The following is a 21527-nucleotide window of genomic DNA, read 5'->3' as shown; positions in this document are numbered from 1 at the left end:
TTTATTTATGCACTATATCTTATGCAACTCACAAGACAAAACGTTTCCTTAAACCTAAAGTGAAAGTATCTCAGTAATGCTCATTTAATTTGATACGATGGCATTCATAATGCAGATCTGGCTGTGAAAGCTAGCAAGCACATTGAGTACTATAATGGAATGCACTGCTAGAAACAAACACCCCCCTCATGTGCTCAGGAAGCCAAACAGCTGCTGACAAAGCAGCCTTACCAGCCACTGTCCTTATATGGTTGCTGACGTCACATATGGGCGGTCCTAACCTCTCAACTGAATTCTCATTGGCTGCTTATATCTAGCCACGGGAAGGCCCAATGAAAACTAAGTATGAAATCATCTGACCTCTAAAAGACTTCCTGCTTCCGCTTCCTGTAGTTCCAAGAAGCTTTTATGTAATGCAGCAACTAATACAAGCTATGCAGCACAAAGCAAGAGCCATTTTGTGACTTTGAGGACTTTCAGCCATTTAATGAAACCAGTCTCATACAGTGATGAAACAGCAGTGCTTTTTATGTAGCAGTAAGCCAAACAAACATCTCAAATAAAGTACACTGGCTATAATATAGGAAAAATATCACATTTAATATCTTTTTCAGCTCTTGTTTCATTTAGTAATATTTAGAAAATGGCTGCCAAAGCTAAACAACACTAAAGATATGTTTCTCAGGACAGTGAATTGATTTAGACTCTCATATGCATCTTTAACACTGAAGAAAAATTATAAGCAACCTATAAAAGTGAGCATACATGTTCATTTGACAATTCATGATCACATATACAGTATTACATATAACTACTGATTGTGTAATTGTGAAAAGATAACATACATTTGAGGGATTTTTTCAGTTTAGACTCTGGTATCTGGCACATATGCAGGAACTTCAAAGCTGTCATCAATTCAGAGGGAAGTTCTTGACAAACAACCATAAAAATAATGACAGATCCAGTCATAAGCACTATACATAACATCAAAACATTCTGTGCTTTTTTTTATATATATACTGATATGATGACCCACAGGGTAAAAGCCTCATTGATGAGGTCTCAAGTTGCTAAAAGTTGAAGCAAACTTTGTTAAAACTACATAATGTGTGTCCGTTTGTAAGTGTTTAGTGTAAATACATTATTATTATTATTAGAATTTCAAAACTGAACAAGTGACAATTAAAATAAAATCTTCTATTTCCAACTGTTGTCTTCAAGTTTTTCCTTTTATATTTCATGAAAAAACAAAACATGAACCTATGGAAAATGGCATCACTGTAAGTCCCCTGCAAAATCCTTGTCGTTTTGTTATATTTTAAAGAATAACCTAAATTAATAATGCCTATGTAAACAATACATTTCTGTAAAAGAAAAATTGTTATTATGAACACAATAACATTATTTACAACTCAAAGAGTTTCATATTTACATATGGAAATAAGAGTAACTGTGAGTGTAGTAACGAAACCAAAATAATTTGCTTCCACTGCATCTTTGAATCAAGACATCCTGTTTTTATTTGGTTTGGAGGGGAAATTATGGAACATATATATTCACAATGGAGAACTACTTTCATTTTAGATGGTACTATCAGTCTAAGGAACAACATATCGGTCTGATTTCCTCAATGTCAAGGTTTTTAAAAGTTTCACCCAAAAACGTGTTTTACTGCTGAAAATTATTCAAACCAAACCAATTTTAACAAAATAGAAAAAACTCAAAATTTGGTTCTAAACAATGCTTAAAAATAATCACTCTTTCACAACAAAAACACAGAGTGAAAGCTAAAATATTTTACAAGGAGCTATACTACAATAAATTATGGAATATTTGATTGAGTGCTAAGCTAGAACTGTATTAATATATGAGGTAATATACCCCATTTCATTAAGGAATTATAAATATCTACTCCATAAACATTCAATACCTTATAGCCAAAGTTTGTAATTCACACAGGCCATGTGTGACCCTAAAACAAGTAATATTTTAGGATAAGATAAAAAAAATAAAAAAAGCTATTGTAAAATTTTGTAAAATTTTACAAAATCTCTGTGTATGTGCTGTACATGTGGAAGAATTGACAATAAAGCAGACTTGACTTGACTTGATAATTAAAAATACAACTGCACAGTAAATAAACAAGCAACAGTTTTGTTGCTACCATTTAAAAAAAAAAAAAAAAAAGTAAACAAAAAATGTACAACACAATCATGCCTATGTGAAATAACACTCTTCATTTTCGATAAAACAATTAACTTGCTTTAAACATTGTATTTGTGTGAAATGGATTTCATTAAAATATTTCAGTAAAATCAGACTGAGCAGGTTTTCTACACAAGTATTGCAACATGAATCAAAAGCTAAACTCATGTTATGTTAAAGTGTTTAAAATGCCATTAACCTTACATAGTGGTGCAATGCAGCACATACTAATCAGACAAGGTTATTTCACACGATCGGTTTAAAAATGTAAATATTAGAACTGTAATCACTGCTCAAATCTGTTTAAAACACTGTGCATCTCGAGTATAAATTTGCGTAAAGGCCCACTTTTAGAAATACTAGCAAAATCAGGGTGTGGCTATACATATATCCCAAGGTCAGATCCGAAACCCATCTATTTTGCAGACATTGTAGTTTAAACACGGCACAGGTGATCAACCATGCTTGTAAATGTAAACAATCAAGACACATGTTGAAAAAGAGAGAAAAATATGAACGATCGTACCTGGAAGCATTGCTTTGAGTCGAGCCTTCATCTTCCTGCTTTTTACTCTTATTCTTCATCATGATTTTGTCTTGGGATTTGTTAATGATGATCTTTTGTCCAGGTATTAACTGTCAAAAGTTTAAAGTGGGATGAACCATCAAAAAAAAAAAAAAAAACCCTGCCGTTGCAATATATGGAAAAGGCAAGTTGGGATTGGATAGTTTAAAATAAATAAATATTTATAGTATTTCTTAACTTAAAAAGCATCGGAATCGAAATGACACCTGCTCGACTCTATTCGATGTCAAATATCCATGTGTCGATGGCATTTCAAGGCAACAGATTCATAGAGCCACATGCATAAATTCTTACTGCGTCATCAAACAAAGAACGATTAAAACATAACGATGAAAGCAGATAAAATCGACAATAGAAAAGAAACGATGTAAACATACCTAATGCACTGACAGGAGGAGGATTGTAGCAGTACATTCACATCTGACAAAATATCCGATTTGTTACTTTGGCCATAACAATAAAAAAAATCAAAAATATTCCAGGATTGAGACGAAAATAATAATCGGAATAATATTCGGAAAGAAAAATAATAGCAGTAATCCACCGATGGCTATTTGAATGGAGACAGAGAGTGAGAGAGTGTGAGAAGAGCCCAGCAGAGCGCACTAAAAATGGAGGACCGCCATGGCTGCCAGCGCAAGGCAGGGAAAACAACGACTGGCCACTCTACGCACACACCAGAGCGCTTTTCGGCGAAACAAAGTCACAAAACGTCTCTATAGACCAAAACGTAACAAAACGAACGATTTCGCACGATTACGGTGCCCCAAGAGGCAGTCAAAGTTCAGCAAAGTTGAGATACAAGTGCTATCGAGAGCCCTGCAAGGCTCAACGCTCTCCCCTTCCCAAGGTTCATCCGCCATCTAAAGCTCCTTCCCAGCTCTGAGAGCTTAGCCTTTGATTGACGTTCTCTCCATTTACCCAGGGCTCAGGTGATGCACGAAAGTCCCACCCCTTTCATTTTCAATAAAAACTAGTTGTTTCATATATAAATTTAAAGCTCAAGTTAGTTCTACCCTACAAGTATAGTAGCTGAACAACTGATTAGTGGTTTTAAATTGCAGGAGTTATCTTTATGTTGATAAAATTATTTCTTTAAGCCTTCACTTCCTGCATAGACAGGAAATGAGACAACAGACTGCCATTTTGCAGTGAGTGCTGGACTACACTGGACACCATTTTAGACCACTTAATTTGAACCCTTTTACACCTGCTCTGTATATGTAATGTACTTTGCAAACGTGATATTTGAAAGAGGAAAGTTGCGTGCACCAAAGCTTGCAGGATGGCTCTTGTGAGCAAATGAGTGATCTTAATTCAACAAGAAATTAATAGGTGGAATAGATTAAACAAAAATAATTAGCAAAAGCTTCATAATTATGGAGTACATCAAATGAATTAAAAAAAATAAAAACAAAATAAAATAAACCGTTGTGGGCAGTTGAAAATGACACAAACCCTTTAATATTTGAAAATATCACCTAGAATATCAGCTAATAATTCATAGTTTAAGTAAATAACGTAGCAGACCTGTATTTATTACATTTTTTTTAAATAAGAAAATAAAAACTTAAACCTGGACAAGGCGTGTTAAACTTCGATGTAAATGGCAAAGTAAATAATTTGCGAAACGTCATTCTTATTCTCCATCCAATAAGAGCAACTCGATATTGTTCAATCACAATTTTTTTTATTTTTCTTTTAAAAAAGGCAAGTAAGCATTTTTTAAATTTTAAATACAGGCATTTCATCAAAACAACAATGCAGTAAAATATGAGAAAATACATACAATTGTTGAGCACATTAGCGAATGAATTAAAATATCATAGCAAATCAGAAACAAATAAAATGTCTTTCCAAATCCAAAAGCAAAACATGAGCCGCCATCTTCCTCATTAAGCAGTAGTCTCCACTTGACTGTCCAGAATTGGTTCTTAATGAAATCAAAAAGGAGAAGGGAAAACATGTAAACCCCAAATGTACTCTTTAAGATGCGATGACAGCTTTTCATATAAACTGTAACGTACAACTATGGTGTAGCTATGAACAAAACAAAAATTCTTTTATCAGTATCCTCTTTTATATAGTTCTCAAACTAACGATTATCAAGTTTAAGACAATGGTCAATCTCCCAAGGTAGCTTCATATGGTCAATTAGAACAACTTCAAAATTAACATGCACAACTTGTCCATACAATATCAGTAGCATAATAACAGACAATAACAACAAAGTGCATTCTTTTTCATAAATTGATGGTAAAATGCTTATAGAAAACTGCTACGTAGTTTCCGCAGCTTTTGCTTGATTTTGTTACATTCACCTACAGATGCAGGTGCAAGAAACTCTATTCGCATAATTTCAGAAGCATTAATCACAAGAAACGTCACTACAGAAACCTTTTCTTTCAACTACCGGAAAATCTATAATACCTGGATTTGGTTCACTTCTAAGTTCTTATTACTAAGTATTTATTAATTTGGTACTCAGAAAGTAGCTTTATGATAGACCCATAGTTTAAATGATCACAACATAAAAAAAGAAACAGAAAAAAAAACAAAAGCATTTTGAAATCCTGTAGTGTTACAACATATGTCTGTCATTAGCTATCATTTCTGTAAATGTGCTTCACAAAAGGTTACTTTATTCCAATCTTTGTAATAATAGTCATTAGCCGCGTTTACATGGACCCTACTAATCCGTTCGTAATAGGAATAGAAGCACAATCAGAATAAAAAAAAAAAAAATCGGATTGAATTGGCCAGATCCGATTCAGATTTCGTTCGGATTGTAAGGGGTGGTTTATTCCTTTTGTAATCCGAGCGAGAGGACATGTAAACACTTGATCGGATTGAAAACCGAAACTGGAAAGTACTGCGTATGTGTAGGGACGTAAAAATAGCGTAATGACGTATGACGCGCAGAACGAGCTGTTCTTCCTGGTGAATGAAGTGTCATAAGTGAGTGTCCCGTCATTATAAAACTCCCCTTTCACTCAGCGTATGTGAAGTGGAGCAGCACAACATCCCACCAGTCCTTGTTTAAGACCATCATCCACAGACGACTGGTTTTGGGTGCGGAAAGGGGCACTTTTACTGCTTTATAAAGTAAGCAGCACAGCACAACAGTTCATGTGCTGGTCATCGCCTAAATAGGACCCGAAATAGATAAATATCAAGTGTGCTTTTTAAAACCGTATGCGACAACAGCGGGAAACTCTGTATATTCATGCAGTGTGCGCATGTCAAAAGAGTAAATCCCATCAGAAGCTTGTGACAAACACGCATATCAACTCGATCACTTTATTTAGCGTTCATGTAAACACTACGTTTGGATTCGTCAATCAGACTGCTACGTAGTTTCCGCAGCTTTTGCTTGATTTTGTTACATTCACCTACAGATGCAGGTGCAAGAAACTCTATTCGCATAATTTCAGAAGCATTAATCACAAGAAACGTCACTACAGAAACCTTTTCTTTCAACTACCGGAAAATCTATAATACCTGGATTTGGTTCACTTCTAAGTTCTTATTACTAAGTATTTATTAATTTGGTACTCAGAAAGTAGCTTTATGATAGACCCATAGTTTAAATGATCACAACATAAAAAAAGAAACAGAAAAAAAAACAAAAGCATTTTGAAATCCTGTAGTGTTACAACATATGTCTGTCATTAGCTATCATTTCTGTAAATGTGCTTCACAAAAGGTTACTTTATTCCAATCTTTGTAATAATAGTCATTAGCCGCGTTTACATGGACCCTACTAATCCGTTCGTAATAGGAATAGAAGCACAATCAGAATAAAAAAAAAAAAAATCGGATTGAATTGGCCAGATCCGATTCAGATTTCGTTCGGATTGTAAGGGGTGGTTTATTCCTTTTGTAATCCGAGCGAGAGGACATGTAAACACTTGATCGGATTGAAAACCGAAACTGGAAAGTACTGCGTATGTGTAGGGACGTAAAAATAGCGTAATGACGTATGACGCGCAGAACGAGCTGTTCTTCCTGGTGAATGAAGTGTCATAAGTGAGTGTCCCGTCATTATAAAACTCCCCTTTCACTCAGCGTATGTGAAGTGGAGCAGCACAACATCCCACCAGTCCTTGTTTAAGACCATCATCCACAGACGACTGGTTTTGGGTGCGGAAAGGGGCACTTTTACTGCTTTATAAAGTAAGCAGCACAGCACAACAGTTCATGTGCTGGTCATCGCCTAAATAGGACCCGAAATAGATAAATATCAAGTGTGCTTTTTAAAACCGTATGCGACAACAGCGGGAAACTCTGTATATTCATGCAGTGTGCGCATGTCAAAAGAGTAAATCCCATCAGAAGCTTGTGACAAACACGCATATCAACTCGATCACTTTATTTAGCGTTCATGTAAACACTACGTTTGGATTCGTCAATCAGAATGAATTCATTCCGATGGAAGCAAAAAGTGTCCATGTAAACGTACGTACCTACTGACACAAGAACAAAGATGTATCCAATAGTCATTGATACAAGAATAAAGATGTATCCAAGTTAGAAGTCTACAGAGTTAAAAGGCATTGAAATGAATAAGTGAGAACTTCTATTATTGAAGTTTAATAAATTACTGTAGTGTGTCTGTCCTTGTGATAATGTTATTACAATGTGCAACTTGGGCCAAAATTAAAAGTGTATTAAAGAATATGATCAAAAAACAACAACAACAACAGTAAAATCGATACATTTATGTCATTCGGATTGTTTAGGCTGCTGAGACAAAAAAGTGTCACTAAGTGGCTTAACCACCAAAAATGAGAAGTGACATTAGAAAAGGTCCATTCATAAATAGAGAAATTTGCATACAGATGTGTATAAGTGCAAATATAAAGGGGATTTTACAAAAAGAAAACAAGTTGTCCCAAATGTTACAAAGAAAAATATTCCCAAAGGGGAAAAAAATGGCCAGGTATGAAGTACATTTAATAAAAGCCAGGCTTCTGAAAAGTGATTAAAAAGACTCCAAGTCACAGCTTCATTCTCAATAAACGCAAGGCATTTGCTTAATGATAATGTCGGTAGCTTTATTCTCAAGTCAAGTTCATTTTCCTTCGAAACTGTTTGAATCCCTTTTGATTAACAATGTCAATAAGATAATTAGATGGTAGCTCAAATTAAACAGTGTCTTAATATGAAGAACATCAAATAATGCACTGGAATAGGCACACTATTTAATGTGCAATGGTAACAGACCATGTTTTCTGGTCTGTCCCTATCTGGATACCCATCCCAAAATCAAAAGCAGAAAAAGTTTCAGCGATCACTCTACATGTCACACAGAGAAACCGGAAATGCAGTGAAGTGTATTCCAGTATAAATGTGGCAATAGTGCAAGTGACAGCGAACTCTTCCAACGCATAATGAAGTATGCAACAGTCAGTGAAAACAAGAGGAGGCCAATTGTGGCACAGAATCAAGGTGTGTAAAACAAGTTACACAAAAGCAGAATAGACTCCACAAGAAACGAGTCACTGATCTCAAGAAAGGTTTCCACTGAAAACAAGATGAAGTGAAGACAGCACCCAAGCATGCTCAGGTACTGAAGACAAGTAAATGTAAAACGTGCGGTCATCAATACGAAGTGAAAAAAGCGGACCATTTACACTTTTCCAAGCAGTAACAGGTAGCCATTCTCAACGACACTTTATTAAGCTTTGAAATTTTTCTTAACCTTCTGTAAAACTGATGAACTGCAGCGATTCTAAATTAACTATTTTGACGAAACGTCCATTTTATGCCGTTTCCTGACTACTACATTTGCTGGGGCTAAAATATGGTACTAGAGCTGTGGGACCTAAATGTAGCTGAAATGACAGACATATGGAGTAAAACCTTAATAATACAAATAACACTGTGAGGACTTACAGAGTAGTCTTCCCTTCCTTGAAACTTTGCTGAAGCTTCCTCTTCAGGCAAACATCACCTGCAGGGATAAAGAGAATCGGTGAGATCAGAAGTATAAAACATTCCACTGTCATTTGAGAACACATTAGCTGCTTGAGTTAATGTCACATTTAGTGCTGGGTATCGAGTTCGATACTTTTTAGGCACCGACTGAATATTATAATGCTTGACTGACTGATGTTAAGAGTGTACTTTCAGATATTTATAAAACTGTGCCATTTTACAAACAGTCTGGCAAGTAAACAAAAAAATGTACTAGCCAATGGCGATTCAATTGCCAAGGTGATCGTAGAGGGCTGTTATCAATAATTAGACTCCTTTACTCTGGCTGCAATGAAGTAGCTAACTTGTAGGGGTGTGAACCTACACTGGTCTCACGGTTCCGTTCCGTTCCGATTATCATGTCATCGATTCGATTCAATTCGATATCACGATGCATCACAATGCATTGACAATGCACTGCATCCTCAATTTTACTTCACATTTATACAATTTTGTCAATAAATACAAGCAGTCAGATATATGAACTGTACCTGACCTGGTTTCTTAAGTTAGTGGTATTACCCCCTGCTAGTGATGTGACATTTGAACCGAGCCATCGGAGCTTGTGTCGAGAATAAATAGGCGTGCCAGATGAAGCCTCGATTCGAAGCTTGTGTTGTGTTGTTAATTGTCATAGAAATCACGTGACCAATGAAGCTTCACTTTCTGTCCAGTCATGTGCGCGATTCACTTTGCTTGTCGAAATGTTCAATCCCCCAGATCTTACTTTACGAATAAGTTTTAATTCGGACTTATTCAGTTACATTTTAGATACCCAGTCACATAAGTAATATGAAGAATACAAATTATTTCAGAAAAATTCAATATGTGTCATATGCAATTCATATGAGTACATTATTCTTCTATTACATCATGGACTTACAGAGTAGTCTTCCCTTCCTTGAAACTTTGCTGAAGCTTCCTCTTCAGGCAAACATCACCTGCAGGGATAAAGAGAATCGGTGAGATCAGAAGTATAAAACATTCCACTGTCATTTGAGAACACATTAGCTGCTTGAGTTAATGTCACATTTAGTGCTGGGTATCGAGTTCGATACTTTTTAGGCACCGACTGAATTGCCTTGGTCTTGTTGTTCGGTACCAAATTTCAATACCCAAGGGGTTAATCTGGTCAATGTCAGTGAGCTCATATGAGTACATTATTCTTCTATTACATCATATTGATATTCGTATTGGTATTAAATTGCACAGTTTAATGGGTAAATGATTTTCTCAGAAACTCAAACACAAACACTGTTAGGTTTTTATTTGTGCACATAACTTGAATCGATCTGTGGAATATGTGGTAGATGCCTCGTCCTACGGAGCATCTTTCACAGGCTTTTGGCTACTATATTTTTTATGAACCACCAGATGGCGCTGTTTTCGAGACACTAATGTCAGTGAGCCAATAAGCATACAGCATGCTTTATGTGCCTAAATCAGTGATTGGCTCTGGCGAGGCTTCAAAGAAAACACATCTGTGACCATTCATGCACACTGTAGCATCAAGCTACATAAGACAATTTATAAAATTTATACTATGCTTTTGTTATAATATGCTCAAAACTCACTTTAAACCATCATTGAGTGTTTGTAATAACTTCAGATTGCGATCTAATCAGGGTTTTGGTCATATAATGTTGCAGAAATTTGTTATTTGTAGCCTTTTATATCAAGCTAATCGCTACACCTGCTTAGCATTTCTCATGTAAACACTGTATTATGAAAATAGCCAGAATCTCATGAAAATCATACAAATCATATACTGTCATAATCGCGTGTTTTTAGCTTCATGTTTAATCCATAGAAATGTTTTTCTGAAGTGTAACACGTTCGCAACGGAGACAGGGCGGGTTATGAACACGTAATATGACTGACAGATGAGCAGTGAATGAGCTTCCTCCGAGTCAGAACAGTGATCGCGGAAGTTATCCAACCCTCTACATTGCGAGTAAATCAGTCAGAGGAAAGCCTCAGTGCTTCACAAGGCTTCATTTGCCCATCCCTACCCCCTACATATTTCATTGTGCGTGACATGATTTACACACAGCGTGTCTCTTCTCCAGGTCATGCTCAGGTTGTTCATAAAAGCCTAAATGTGGCCAGATGTCGGCTTTTAAAGTAGTTGGAGCATTTTTAATTACTCGCGTCTCGCCTCCCTCCGCCATTAGGCGTGTTCGATTTGAAGCAGCGCTGCGCAGGATGAGAGTATGACACCAACCGCGAAAGCATAAGGATCCGTCCGCTCTCTTATCGCTCTCGCGGTACTTGGTCATACACTGATCATTCTGCGCAGCGGCGCTTCAAGCCAAACGCGCCTAATGTATGCTACCGCGACAAATGATGTCAGAAAAGCGTCAGTACGTTATAATCAGTTATGGTCTATTACTGAACCGATACCGAATCATCCTCGTCTGCATCGCGATGCATCGAAGAAACGATTAATTTCGACACCCCTACTAACTTGCTACCACAAACCACATTTTGAGCAGGAATTGCAGTGCTATTACCTCAAGCTCAAACAGTAGATCCTCACGCTACTAATGGTAAGGGTGTGGGTTCGATTCCCAGGGAAAGCATGAACTGACAACTGTTGAATTAAAGTTTCTGGGTGCTAAATTTTCATAAACTGAAGTCAGAACTGAAAGGTGTTGTAAAGCGTTCAATAAAATGCAATGAGCTTGTGGTATGCTGGCAAACTTAAAATTATTATTATTATTAATAATAATAATAATAATAATAGTAGATAATTGGTTGTCAAGTAAAACAACAACAAAACAAAATGTAACTGGATTGACAATTTTTTAAATAAATTCTTATTGTTATTATAAGAGTTTGTTGTAATGTGATGCGTCCTTTAAATTTTTTTTTTCTTTTTCGTTTACTTCATTAAAGCCGTTCACACTAGGGATGCTGACATGTTCTCAGGGATAAAATATAAATAAATTATTGTAATTGAATGAATAATTTAAACAATTAAAATTAATTCAATTAGTAAAAATCGCAATGTTCCAGCTATTGTGCAACGAAAAGCTAATTATGCCATTAGGTATATTGTCTAATGTGACAAAACATTTTTCTAGAAAATTTTTTAATTGAAAGTGATAATTGTCACGTACAAAGGTTATACATACAGGCCTAAATAGTGTTTTTCCACACTATTCCCAAAATACATTGTGCAATAATGTTGCCTTTATTTTTTTTTCTATTAATAGATGCATTTTTTTTTCTGTCTGCATTTCATCCTTAAAGTTGGATGTTAAAGGGTCATATGATGCGATTTAAATTTTTCCTTTCTCTTTGGAGTGTTACAAGCTCTTGGTGCATAAAGAAGATCTGTAAAGTTGTAAAGACTAAAGTCTCAAATCCAAAGAGATATTCTTTATAAAAGTTAAGAGTCAACCACTCCTACCTAAAACGGCTCGTTCTAACACGCCCCCACATATCTACCTCACTATGTGGAAAGATTTGCATAACGCCGCCCAAATGTTCACGCAAAAAAAGAAGGCATAAATTTAAATTCTTGCTATTGCCACCGCTGCCATGTTGTGGAGTCGCTGTGTGTTTCCTTGTGAAAGCGAAACTACTTTGTTTGGCCTTCCAAAAGAGAACACAACTACAAATCAGTGGTTAAGTTGTATTTACAACACTGTTCCAGAACAGTTCAACAAAAATATTCAGATGTGTGCTGCGCATTTTATGGAGGATGAGGACTGTTTCCTGAACCAGTAGCCTACTACGTCTGTGGCACAAAGGCGGTTTCTATAAAGTGGGGGCAGTTCCAACTTTGCATGGGCAGTCTGGCGCTTCTGACTCACGGCCTGTAAGTACGTTTATTATATTTAAATAATTTGCCACTGATGATTCAAACGCGAGTTTTGAGCAGTGTAGAGTAAGTAGCGCTTGTTGTTTCTCCAATCACAAATGCAGACATGGTTTTATGTTTACGCGGCGCTATACGCAACGCGTAAAAAGACAGTGTAAGTCATTATAATCAGTAATTATGTCCCCACTGGATGCAACAAATGCCTCGTTTGTAATGGGTTTTATTGGTTTCGTCTTGTCCTGCTGGGAGACGGCATCACAGTAAGGGGTGTAACATTTCTGTCACACGCTTGAGGTATTCGGCCAATCACAATGCACTGGATAGCTGGCCAATCAGAGCACACCTCGCTTTTTTAGAACAATGAGCTTTATAAAAATCGACGCGTTTCAGAAAGGCAGCGCAATTAGGGATCAACAATGTACATTATATGGAAAAGAATGTGTTTTTTTAACCTTAAACCGCATAAACATTGCATTACACCAAATAATGTTCTTTTTAGCAACGTCATATGACCACTAAGTTAAACGTTCAAGTAGAATGATACGGTTACATTAACAAATGGTATGGCTACCATAGCAAACTCAGGTTCTATATATTTTTTGATGGATTAAAATTTTTGAAAACATATGCAGTTTAGAATTTATTGTACGTACCTGGATTTAGGGGGGAAAAAAGTCACACTGTTGATTTGCTCAAATTGTGTAAAATTACTTTAAGTAAAACTGAAGTAAATTTGAAGCATTTTCAAAGCATTAATAAATATACCACACAACCATAAAGTAGCAAAAACAAACTGTACGACTTTCAAGAAAAGAAATAGCTTAGGCTTCTACAAGGTTTCTTTAAGTTTAATACTTACAGCGAAAATCCTTTTCCTCATCTTTCTTTGACGTTTGGCAGATCAGGAACCTTTAACAACAAAAGATTCTTCGTTTAATCGAAAATTCCTCTTACAATTTGATTTAGAGCACAACCTACTGGTAGTCAGTGATTAAGTAAATAAAAGGTGAAAGATTGCTTAAATGTAATGTACAAAGCACAGCAGTCATTTATTTTTTTTACATTACATTGACACTTACATTTACATGATATGTGACTGAACGAAACGCCATCATCTTTCATCTAGTTGTTCTGATTCCTGTACACAAAAAAACAATTTAGACAATTAGTATTGTATTCTCTCCTTTACATAGTAATGCTCACTTCAGCGTCAAAATGTTCAAAAGAAATATTTCAGCTGTGGAATTCCTCTACGTGAAATACAATTTCTTTAGCTAACGTCCAAGTAAATGGCAATAACTATTGTTTAAAATCTACATCATGTACATAACATGACAATACATCATATACACCAAAGAATATACATAAATCAGAAACCTCTTTTATATAGAAACATTACTGAGGGCTTATGTTTTATTTTTATTTATTCTTACATGCTTCATTTGTAGCAACCTTTGTTTTCTGAACATTAGTGGAGTGCACAGTTAATTCTATAAACTTATTTATTAAGACCTCGTATATAATTTCAAAGCTATCATTTTGCACTTTAAATAAAGACATACTAAAAAGCATTACTTTCTAGGTTATATGTTTCTATGATATTGTGTCAAAAACCAGATGGGAAAAAAATTCCAGGTTTAATTTGACTTTTTTTATAAGCTGATCAATATTTTTGCACAATGTTAAGGCATTTAATACTTTAAAACAGTACTAATCAGGTAAAAATGTACTTCACACAAATCTCTGACCAAAAAAGGTTAAACAGAAATAAAGAAACAAGTTTAGATTTTTTTTTTTAAATATAAATTCCTCTTGTGGACCACAATGGGTTAAAAGCCAACACCCTATTATTTAACATCGAGAAATACAGCATAAATGTTGTTCAAAATACAAGAAATACAAGTGGATACCTTTAAAGTTCATTACCAAGTGGAAAAACCCCATAAAATGAACAAATGTTTAACCATTACATTTTATGCAGATAAAAATAGAATCTTAAAATAAAGTAAAACATCAAAATTATGTGCTAAATCCTATGGTAAGTTGAGATATTCACAATGTTCTCTGAAGAAGTTCAAAACAATGTACATCAGGGTTAAAGAAAATATTTTTTCAGTAATTAACACACAAAAAAAAAAGCATTAAAATGTTCAATAAAATTGTTTATTCAAAGAAAACATTTGAAATCAACAAAAGACACTCAAAATGTTGAGACTGGCAATGGAACGTCCAAAATTGCATTGTTACAACAATATTGACATTTAATATATTTTTTTCCGCTTTCAAATGTTACAAGGACACTTTGTCCTCTCAAGGACAAAGCGAATTTAAAATGCGTAGACAGTTAAATCCTTGTTTCTCGTCGTTGCTGTCAGTTGAAATCTTCACAGTTTTCCTGCAACATATCCATGCATTGTTTTCCTAGCATTTTCGCGATGTTTTTACCATAAAATCGTCGATTAAAACGACGGAATGCCATTTTTCAGTACTTGGCAATGGCCCCATCATGGCCATTTTACAACACCTCGTCGAACCCTCTCCTTTTCCACCATATTGGTGCGTCTGTAGCACTCGCTCAAACACGTTTATAAGTTAGAATCTACAATGAAATCTTACCATGTTCCCACCGTCGAGAACTGCTCTTTCGTCTGAACGGGTCGACGCCATTCTCTTCCTTAATCTTCTTCGTTTTAATGAGCTCTTCTCACTCGGAGCGCGACGCATCGCCATCTTCACCCGTCCTCGCCGTCTGTTCTCTCCCGTCTGCGCTCCTCGTCCTCTGCCTGCGCTGTTATACTGATCGAATCAGTGGACTGCCCTGAGCTTCAGCGTAAGCAGAGACAACTTCCTCTCACTGCAGCATTCTGGGTAGAAGAAACGCTGCGTCCATGACTGTATCTGTAAACTAACGTTTGATTTCAGTGACCGTAAAAACAAACACATTTTTACACTAGAATATTGTCAACACTATCATTTAACCACAAATACTAACTATACAACAACAAAGCATTCCCATTTCAAATAAAACTGATAAAAGAACTACTTGCCTTACTGTACCACTTACATAACGCCATGGCATTATTAACAACGCAAAACATAAGAGCTGCTCAGTTTGTGGTTCTAAAACCAAGAAGATAATTTGCATTTTTTTAACCATGCGTTCTGACTGTAATTTCTTTTGTTTTTGATTTACATCATTAACAACGCAAAACATAAGAGCTGCTCAGTTTGTGGTTCTAAAACCAAGAAGATAATTTGCATTTTTTAACCATGCGTTCTGACTAATTTCTTTTGTTTTTGATTTACATCAGAAATGGTCAAATAAATGCAGCCTTGATGAACAGAAGAGACTTCTTTAAAAAACATTACAAATCTTACTGATCCCAAACGTTTGAACAGCATATCAAATTTTGATTTATGAGTAGTTTAGGCTACTTGAAGAGACCTGAAGATAAATTACGCAGTCATACCTTAAAAGTGAATTTTAAAGATGTTTTTAATTTTTATTTATTAAACAAATAATAATTATTAGAAAATGGCAACACAAGATTGTGAGACTTTGAATAATTTACGTTTTAAAAAACAGCAGCTTCAACATTTATGTTAGAGTTATGACAGTATTATGTTGTAGAACTAAGTTTTAAAGTCTCTTATAATAATGATAACCACAGACCATATTAGATTAATTGAAAATTACTTTTATTATATATATATATATATATATATATATATATATATATGAAATTTCCAACCTGATCTCGTCACAATGTAATTTAAATAACTCTCTCTGCTCTTCTTGATTTTGTAGTTTCATCTGAATGTCAACATTTGTAAGATTAAGTCAGTCGAAACAAGTTGAGGTTAATTGATCTAATTTTGTGTCTTCACTCAGTCCTTGACCTTAAATTATGTTAAATATCAAAAACTTCTGTTAATTAATAAGGCCCAGAAGGCCCGTGTCATGTTAGTAGTGTTATTATATTTTAATTTAATACGCAGAGATATTATTCAGTAATTCCATGAGTTGTACATTTCAGACATCTTCACTATTCATTAAAACCTATAGGATATAAAGCTAAAATGATTGAGATTGAGCTAAAATGATTCAATTTGAATTCACAGTGTTGCTATTATGACGTCTTTAATAATAATAATAAAAATAAAATAAATTCTTTAACTAAATAGTCAAAACTGTGTAAAACAGAATAGTATATGATTATTTTAGAATTTTGAATTATTTTATTTAATATTAACTTTATATTAATTTATATTATTGTTACATACATATATAAATAAGATTAGGGTGTATATTAACAGCATAACAATACAAAGAGCTTTTTCAATGCAATTCAACTTGCAATGGCCCAAATAAGACACATTGGATTAATTATATTGCAATATGACTAACATATTGCTCTAAAACTCATCTGCATAAATTGTATAAATACTTTTACCGTTTAATTTATGAACAAGTAGCCCATGTGTACACAGTAGCAGAAGTGCAGCTCTGTCAAGGGCTCTTTTCTATCTTCTCTAAACAGCTAGACTGCATACTGCAGTTGGTTACTAAGCAACTGTAATTGGATCATTCCTTGACTCCCTCCCCCTCCTTCTCTAAAGGCATGCCACGTAGGCATTAGCAAATGCTCCAGGTGGACTGTTCATGGAAGGCAGAGGCCTTGAGCTGAACTCTATTGATTGTTTGTGTACAACCTAGACTAAAATAAAAAAATAAAAAGTCAAATATAAATAGAAAGTGGTGTCACAGCCCAGATGTCATTATGTAAATGATCACGTATGGTATTATGGCCCCTAATATCAGCACACAAATCTGGATGCATGTTAGTGTAGTACTGAATAAAACAAAGAAAACGTTTAAATAATGTTAAATAAAATATGGGCTGGTCTGAAAAATACACAGATATATAGGAGCCCTTTTGTGGCCTTATATTATTATTATTATTTTTTTTTTGGACTGTGGATCTGAAGAAATTCGCAGTTCTTCCAACATAATGTACACTTGAGAGTTGACTTATAAACATTAAATATGCCCTTATGTTAGTATACACATTAATTGATAAATTTTATTTGTCACAGGTATAGAAATGTTATTCAGTAGTAGTTTATCTATAGATATCTTTTGCCATTAATTGTAATAACCAAGTGAGATTTTTGTATGCACAAGGAGTCTGACAACAGCCAGTGCTCCAGACAGAGATCTGATCTCACCAACATCCAGTCCATCCTGGGTTTACATGAAGAAACAGAACAAACTGAGACAGACGAAATCTTGTAGATGTCTCCAAGATACTAAAAGAAACCTAAAATCTGTGTGGAGCACTGGCTGTTGTCAGACTTCTTGTGCATACAAAAATCTCACTATATTGTTACAATTAATGGCAAAAGGAATGCTCAGAAATGTAAACTGATATTTCCTATTGACATGCTACACACCACTTTTTTTTTGGTGAAAAAAAAATACTAATGGTCAAAGACTTTATATATATATAACAGTACTGTCTTTGACCATTCAAACACCTTCAGCATTTCACATATTATCAGATTATTTGCTTAAGTTTAGAAAATGGTAATAAAATATGGCAAGAACTCAGAGTTAAACTGTGTCAGAACAAATTCATCTTGATAATGTCAGATAACACTTACGCAAATCATGGTCAGGCCAAAGTGTCTGAATAATTACTGGTCCCAAATGTTTATACATTTTACTGGTAGTCCACTGTATGAAGAATTTTTGGGTATGTCACAGTTTACTTTATTTAGCTATCCTCACTTACATGAATAAACTATAGTGTCCTGCACCCAACTAGTAAAAAAATATAAATAATTATATCTGGTGTCTGAATAATTTTTGGTTTGACTGTATGTGTACATTGCGCCATCATGTGGCTAAACTATGCACTTTACTTCCCTGATCTTTAAAGGGGTGGTTGACTGGGTTTTTTCTAGGCTTGATTGTGTTTATGGGGTGCAGTCTAACATGTGTTCATGCTTCGTTTTTTAAAAAACGCATTATTTTTCACATAATTTACCTTTATTCCACACCGATCTGTCCCTTCTCTAACAAATGCCTCGATTATTTCCTGTTTTTATGAAGTCCCTCCCTTAGAAATACGCGTGGGCTGTGATTGGTCAGCTGGCTCAGTGTGTTGTGATTCGCTAAACCGCCTCTACAGCGCTTCTGAACATCCCGCCCCTCAAGCTCAAGAATGTGCTCCGGTTGTATTGTAAACAATGGCGTTTTCTATATTGCTTATCAATTTGAGCCCGATTGAGACGCAGAGAATATGAATGAAGAGGATCGCGCTCTTAATGGTATGTTTGTTTGTTGTTGTCCCATACTTTTAGATACGCTGTTGTTTGTAAATGCTACTGCTTCTGTTAGCTTTTAATATATGGTTTTATTCTGATTAAAGCTTTAATACAGCACAGCAATCGTACGCACGTCCATGTATAACGCTTCTCATAGCTATGTGAATATAAGTGTATAAATGGAACAGTTTGTTGGAGCTGATCTGACGATTTGAATGAGAGAGAGAGAGAGAGAGAGAGAGCGATGCAGAGCAGGGCGATGCGAGGAACAGGATTGAGAACCTGCTGCTTTTGAACATTGATTTTGAAACTTGTGAATCCATTAGAATCGTTAGAAGACAGAATCGCGATTCATATATGAATAGATTCTTACCCCTACCAGCCGTTTTTGTAGGCATTAAACTGCCAGAATTTTAAAAGACGATATTTCCGTTTGCATTGAACTTTCAGCGCTGCAACTTTGCAGATATTGTTTATGCTCCAACAGCAACATTACACACTAACTAACGTTAAAAAAGTGAAATCGCAATCAACCACCCCTTTAAGTTTCTTTGCTTTAGAACAGGGCTGTCCAAACTCGGTCCTGGAGGGCCGGTGTCCTGCAGAGTTTAGCTCCAACTTGCCTCAACACACCTGACTGGAAGTTTCTATGCCTAGTAAGAGCTTGATTAGCTGGTTCAGATGTGTTTAATTAAGGTTGGAGCTAAACTCTGCAGGACACCAAGGGCCGAGTTTGGACAGCCCTGCTTTAGAAGGACTCTTCTGTTAAATATTGTTAAATATTGTAAAATAACCCTAACCCTAACCCAGGATGGAGCACAGGAAAGCCAAAGCCTAATCCAAGAATAACCCATTTCCTTTACTTACAACCTTAAGGGGTCAAATCATGCATTTATCCCTGTAAGGTCCATTTATAATGTTAGTAAGTTTTTTTTTTTTTGCAATATAAACAGTCTCATTAAATTTTTCATGACCATTTTCCACTCTCTCTCTCAAATTAAGCCGGCTGTTTTTGCTGCAGGGTACATTTAATGCTCTCTTATTTTAGAAAGAGAGATTTTCTCGGATAAGATGAGGGTTTCAGATTTTCTGTTGTGGTATATAGGCTAATTCTTTAACAAACACCTCTTTGTAAAGTCTACATCACTAGCTGATTTATAAAATAATGTGTTCCTTGCATATACTGTTTTAATTGGCTGAAATAATTCAAAATAAACTTTACCCACCTGTATCTAACACTCTAACACGTTTTTAAAGAGAGCCTTTGGATGGATGGATGGATGGATGGATGGCTAGGTAGACAGATAGATAGATAGATAGATAGATATGATGGTTTGCAACATGTAGCATATATAATATAATAGCTAACATGATGACACATATGGCTACAGATTCAAATTCATTATTAAAATGTCTACTGTAAAACTGTCTGATGTGTAGACCACTCTCGTGTGCAATGCATGCAATATTTCGCCAATTAACACAACTATCAACATGTGCCCTTCTTCCATAACACCACGTTTGTGGTAAACGCTGATGCGCGTTGGCTCCTCGTCAGTCTGGACCCTCCCGGAGCTCTTCCGGGTGTGGATAACCCACATTTCCTCCTGCCGACACGCATTCCCAAGAAAACATCCTGGATAACGGGCCGAGCTGCGTGGGAGTGCAAACCAACGAATGAAACAGAACACTCGAGCTGGCAGACAGATAGTTCGCGAAGACACACACAGGGCATGTTTGACGACCGACGGTGGGAACCGTGGAATATTTAAGATGTCAGCGCATCATTTCCAAACACCATTAGTCAGCCAGCTGTTGTTCACATTTCGAGTTTGCTGACCTTCTCTGTACTAAATCTTTTCACTATACAAGACAAGCAGTTTAAATAGGGAACCAATATGTGGCTATATACTTTGGCTATTGCTCTCATTGTCATTGCGCATTATGTCAACGGAGAGCCACAAACGCGTCCATCCTCAGCGATGCAGCTGAATTCAACATTACCCCCTCAAGAAGAACATTCATCACATAATGCAACAGATGCAGCGGTTGGATCTCGTATTTCTACCATTTTAAGGGATCTTCCTTCCATCAAAAGTATTAACAACCTTGCTAATCACGTGCCTTGTCATAAAAATATTCAGGTAGGCCTAACATATAATTTGTCTTATATTTAAATGTTTTTTTTTGTTGGTCTGAGTAGGCCTACTTTGCAAATATTCTGTTTCCCTTTCATGGGAACTTCGAACTGCGTCCTCTAGGGGGCTTTTGTCCGGATAAGAGTGATATCTCAGTATCTACTCATTTCCTTCAGGGGTCTTACATCTGCCCTTATCTTCTCTTCACCTTCCTAATTCCCCTGTAACAACCATGGTGGGTGAGTACGATCCATGTCTAAATATATGTATATATAAATATATATATATGTGTGTATCTAATGAGATGGTGGTTGTGTGTATAACCCTTCTGCTAGTTTCTTTGCAGTGTTTCCCGGGACCTGTGTGTTTCTCTCCCTTTCTAGGTTAGGTCCTCGATGGGCACTCCCTCTGCTGGGTTCAGAAACCGGGTGCTCGACTTGCAGTGTTTATTTCACTCGTC

At 35.8% G+C, this 21527-nt stretch overlaps 1 protein-coding gene, 2 long non-coding RNA genes and 1 pseudogene across 5 annotated transcripts in view; 1 reads left to right on the top strand and 3 right to left on the bottom strand.

Annotated features, from left to right (window-relative positions):
- LOC107690375 (chromodomain-helicase-DNA-binding protein 2-like) overlaps positions 1 to 3728 on the bottom strand; it is a 36749-nt gene extending 33021 nt beyond the window's left edge. The window contains exons 1-2 of the mRNA XM_016488685.1: positions 3169 to 3728; positions 2732 to 2841 (exon numbers count right to left, since the gene is read on the bottom strand). Of these exons, the coding sequence (XP_016344171.1) occupies positions 2732 to 2793 (62 nt within the window). The 5' untranslated portion in view covers positions 2794 to 2841; positions 3169 to 3728. The remainder of the gene's footprint in view (positions 1 to 2731; positions 2842 to 3168) is intronic.
- Positions 3729 to 4464: 736 nt separating this feature from the next.
- LOC107690374 (uncharacterized) lies at positions 4465 to 8837 on the bottom strand. The gene is made up of 2 exons (XR_001634432.1): positions 8690 to 8837; positions 4465 to 4724 (listed from the first exon to the last, which is right to left on the bottom strand). It is a non-coding gene; the product is annotated as an uncharacterized LOC107690374 (long non-coding RNA).
- An 808-nt stretch (positions 8838 to 9645) lies between these two features.
- Positions 9646 to 17119, bottom strand: LOC107690410 (uncharacterized). Of its 3 annotated transcripts, none has more exons than XR_001634436.1 (5): positions 17054 to 17119; positions 15216 to 15463; positions 13679 to 13737; positions 13459 to 13508; positions 9646 to 9711 (listed from the first exon to the last, which is right to left on the bottom strand). It is a non-coding gene; the product is annotated as an uncharacterized LOC107690410 (long non-coding RNA). The 3 variants fall into 3 exon arrangements; XR_001634435.1 differs by having other exon boundaries at positions 15216 to 15504; positions 17054 to 17106; XR_001634437.1 differs by having other exon boundaries at positions 15216 to 15497; positions 17054 to 17068.
- Positions 17120 to 20449: 3330 nt separating this feature from the next.
- Positions 20450 to 21527, top strand: part of LOC107690409 (membrane protein FAM174B-like) — a 4946-nt pseudogene continuing 3868 nt past the window's right edge.

This window comes from Sinocyclocheilus anshuiensis, unplaced genomic scaffold (genome assembly GCF_001515605.1).
Source record: "Sinocyclocheilus anshuiensis isolate Anshui unplaced genomic scaffold, SAMN03320099.WGS_v1.1 scaffold609, whole genome shotgun sequence".
Taxonomy (NCBI): Eukaryota; Metazoa; Chordata; class Actinopteri; order Cypriniformes; family Cyprinidae; genus Sinocyclocheilus; species Sinocyclocheilus anshuiensis.
The sequence above is the reverse complement of the archived record's forward strand: the minus strand, read 5'-3'. Positions and strand labels throughout refer to the sequence as shown.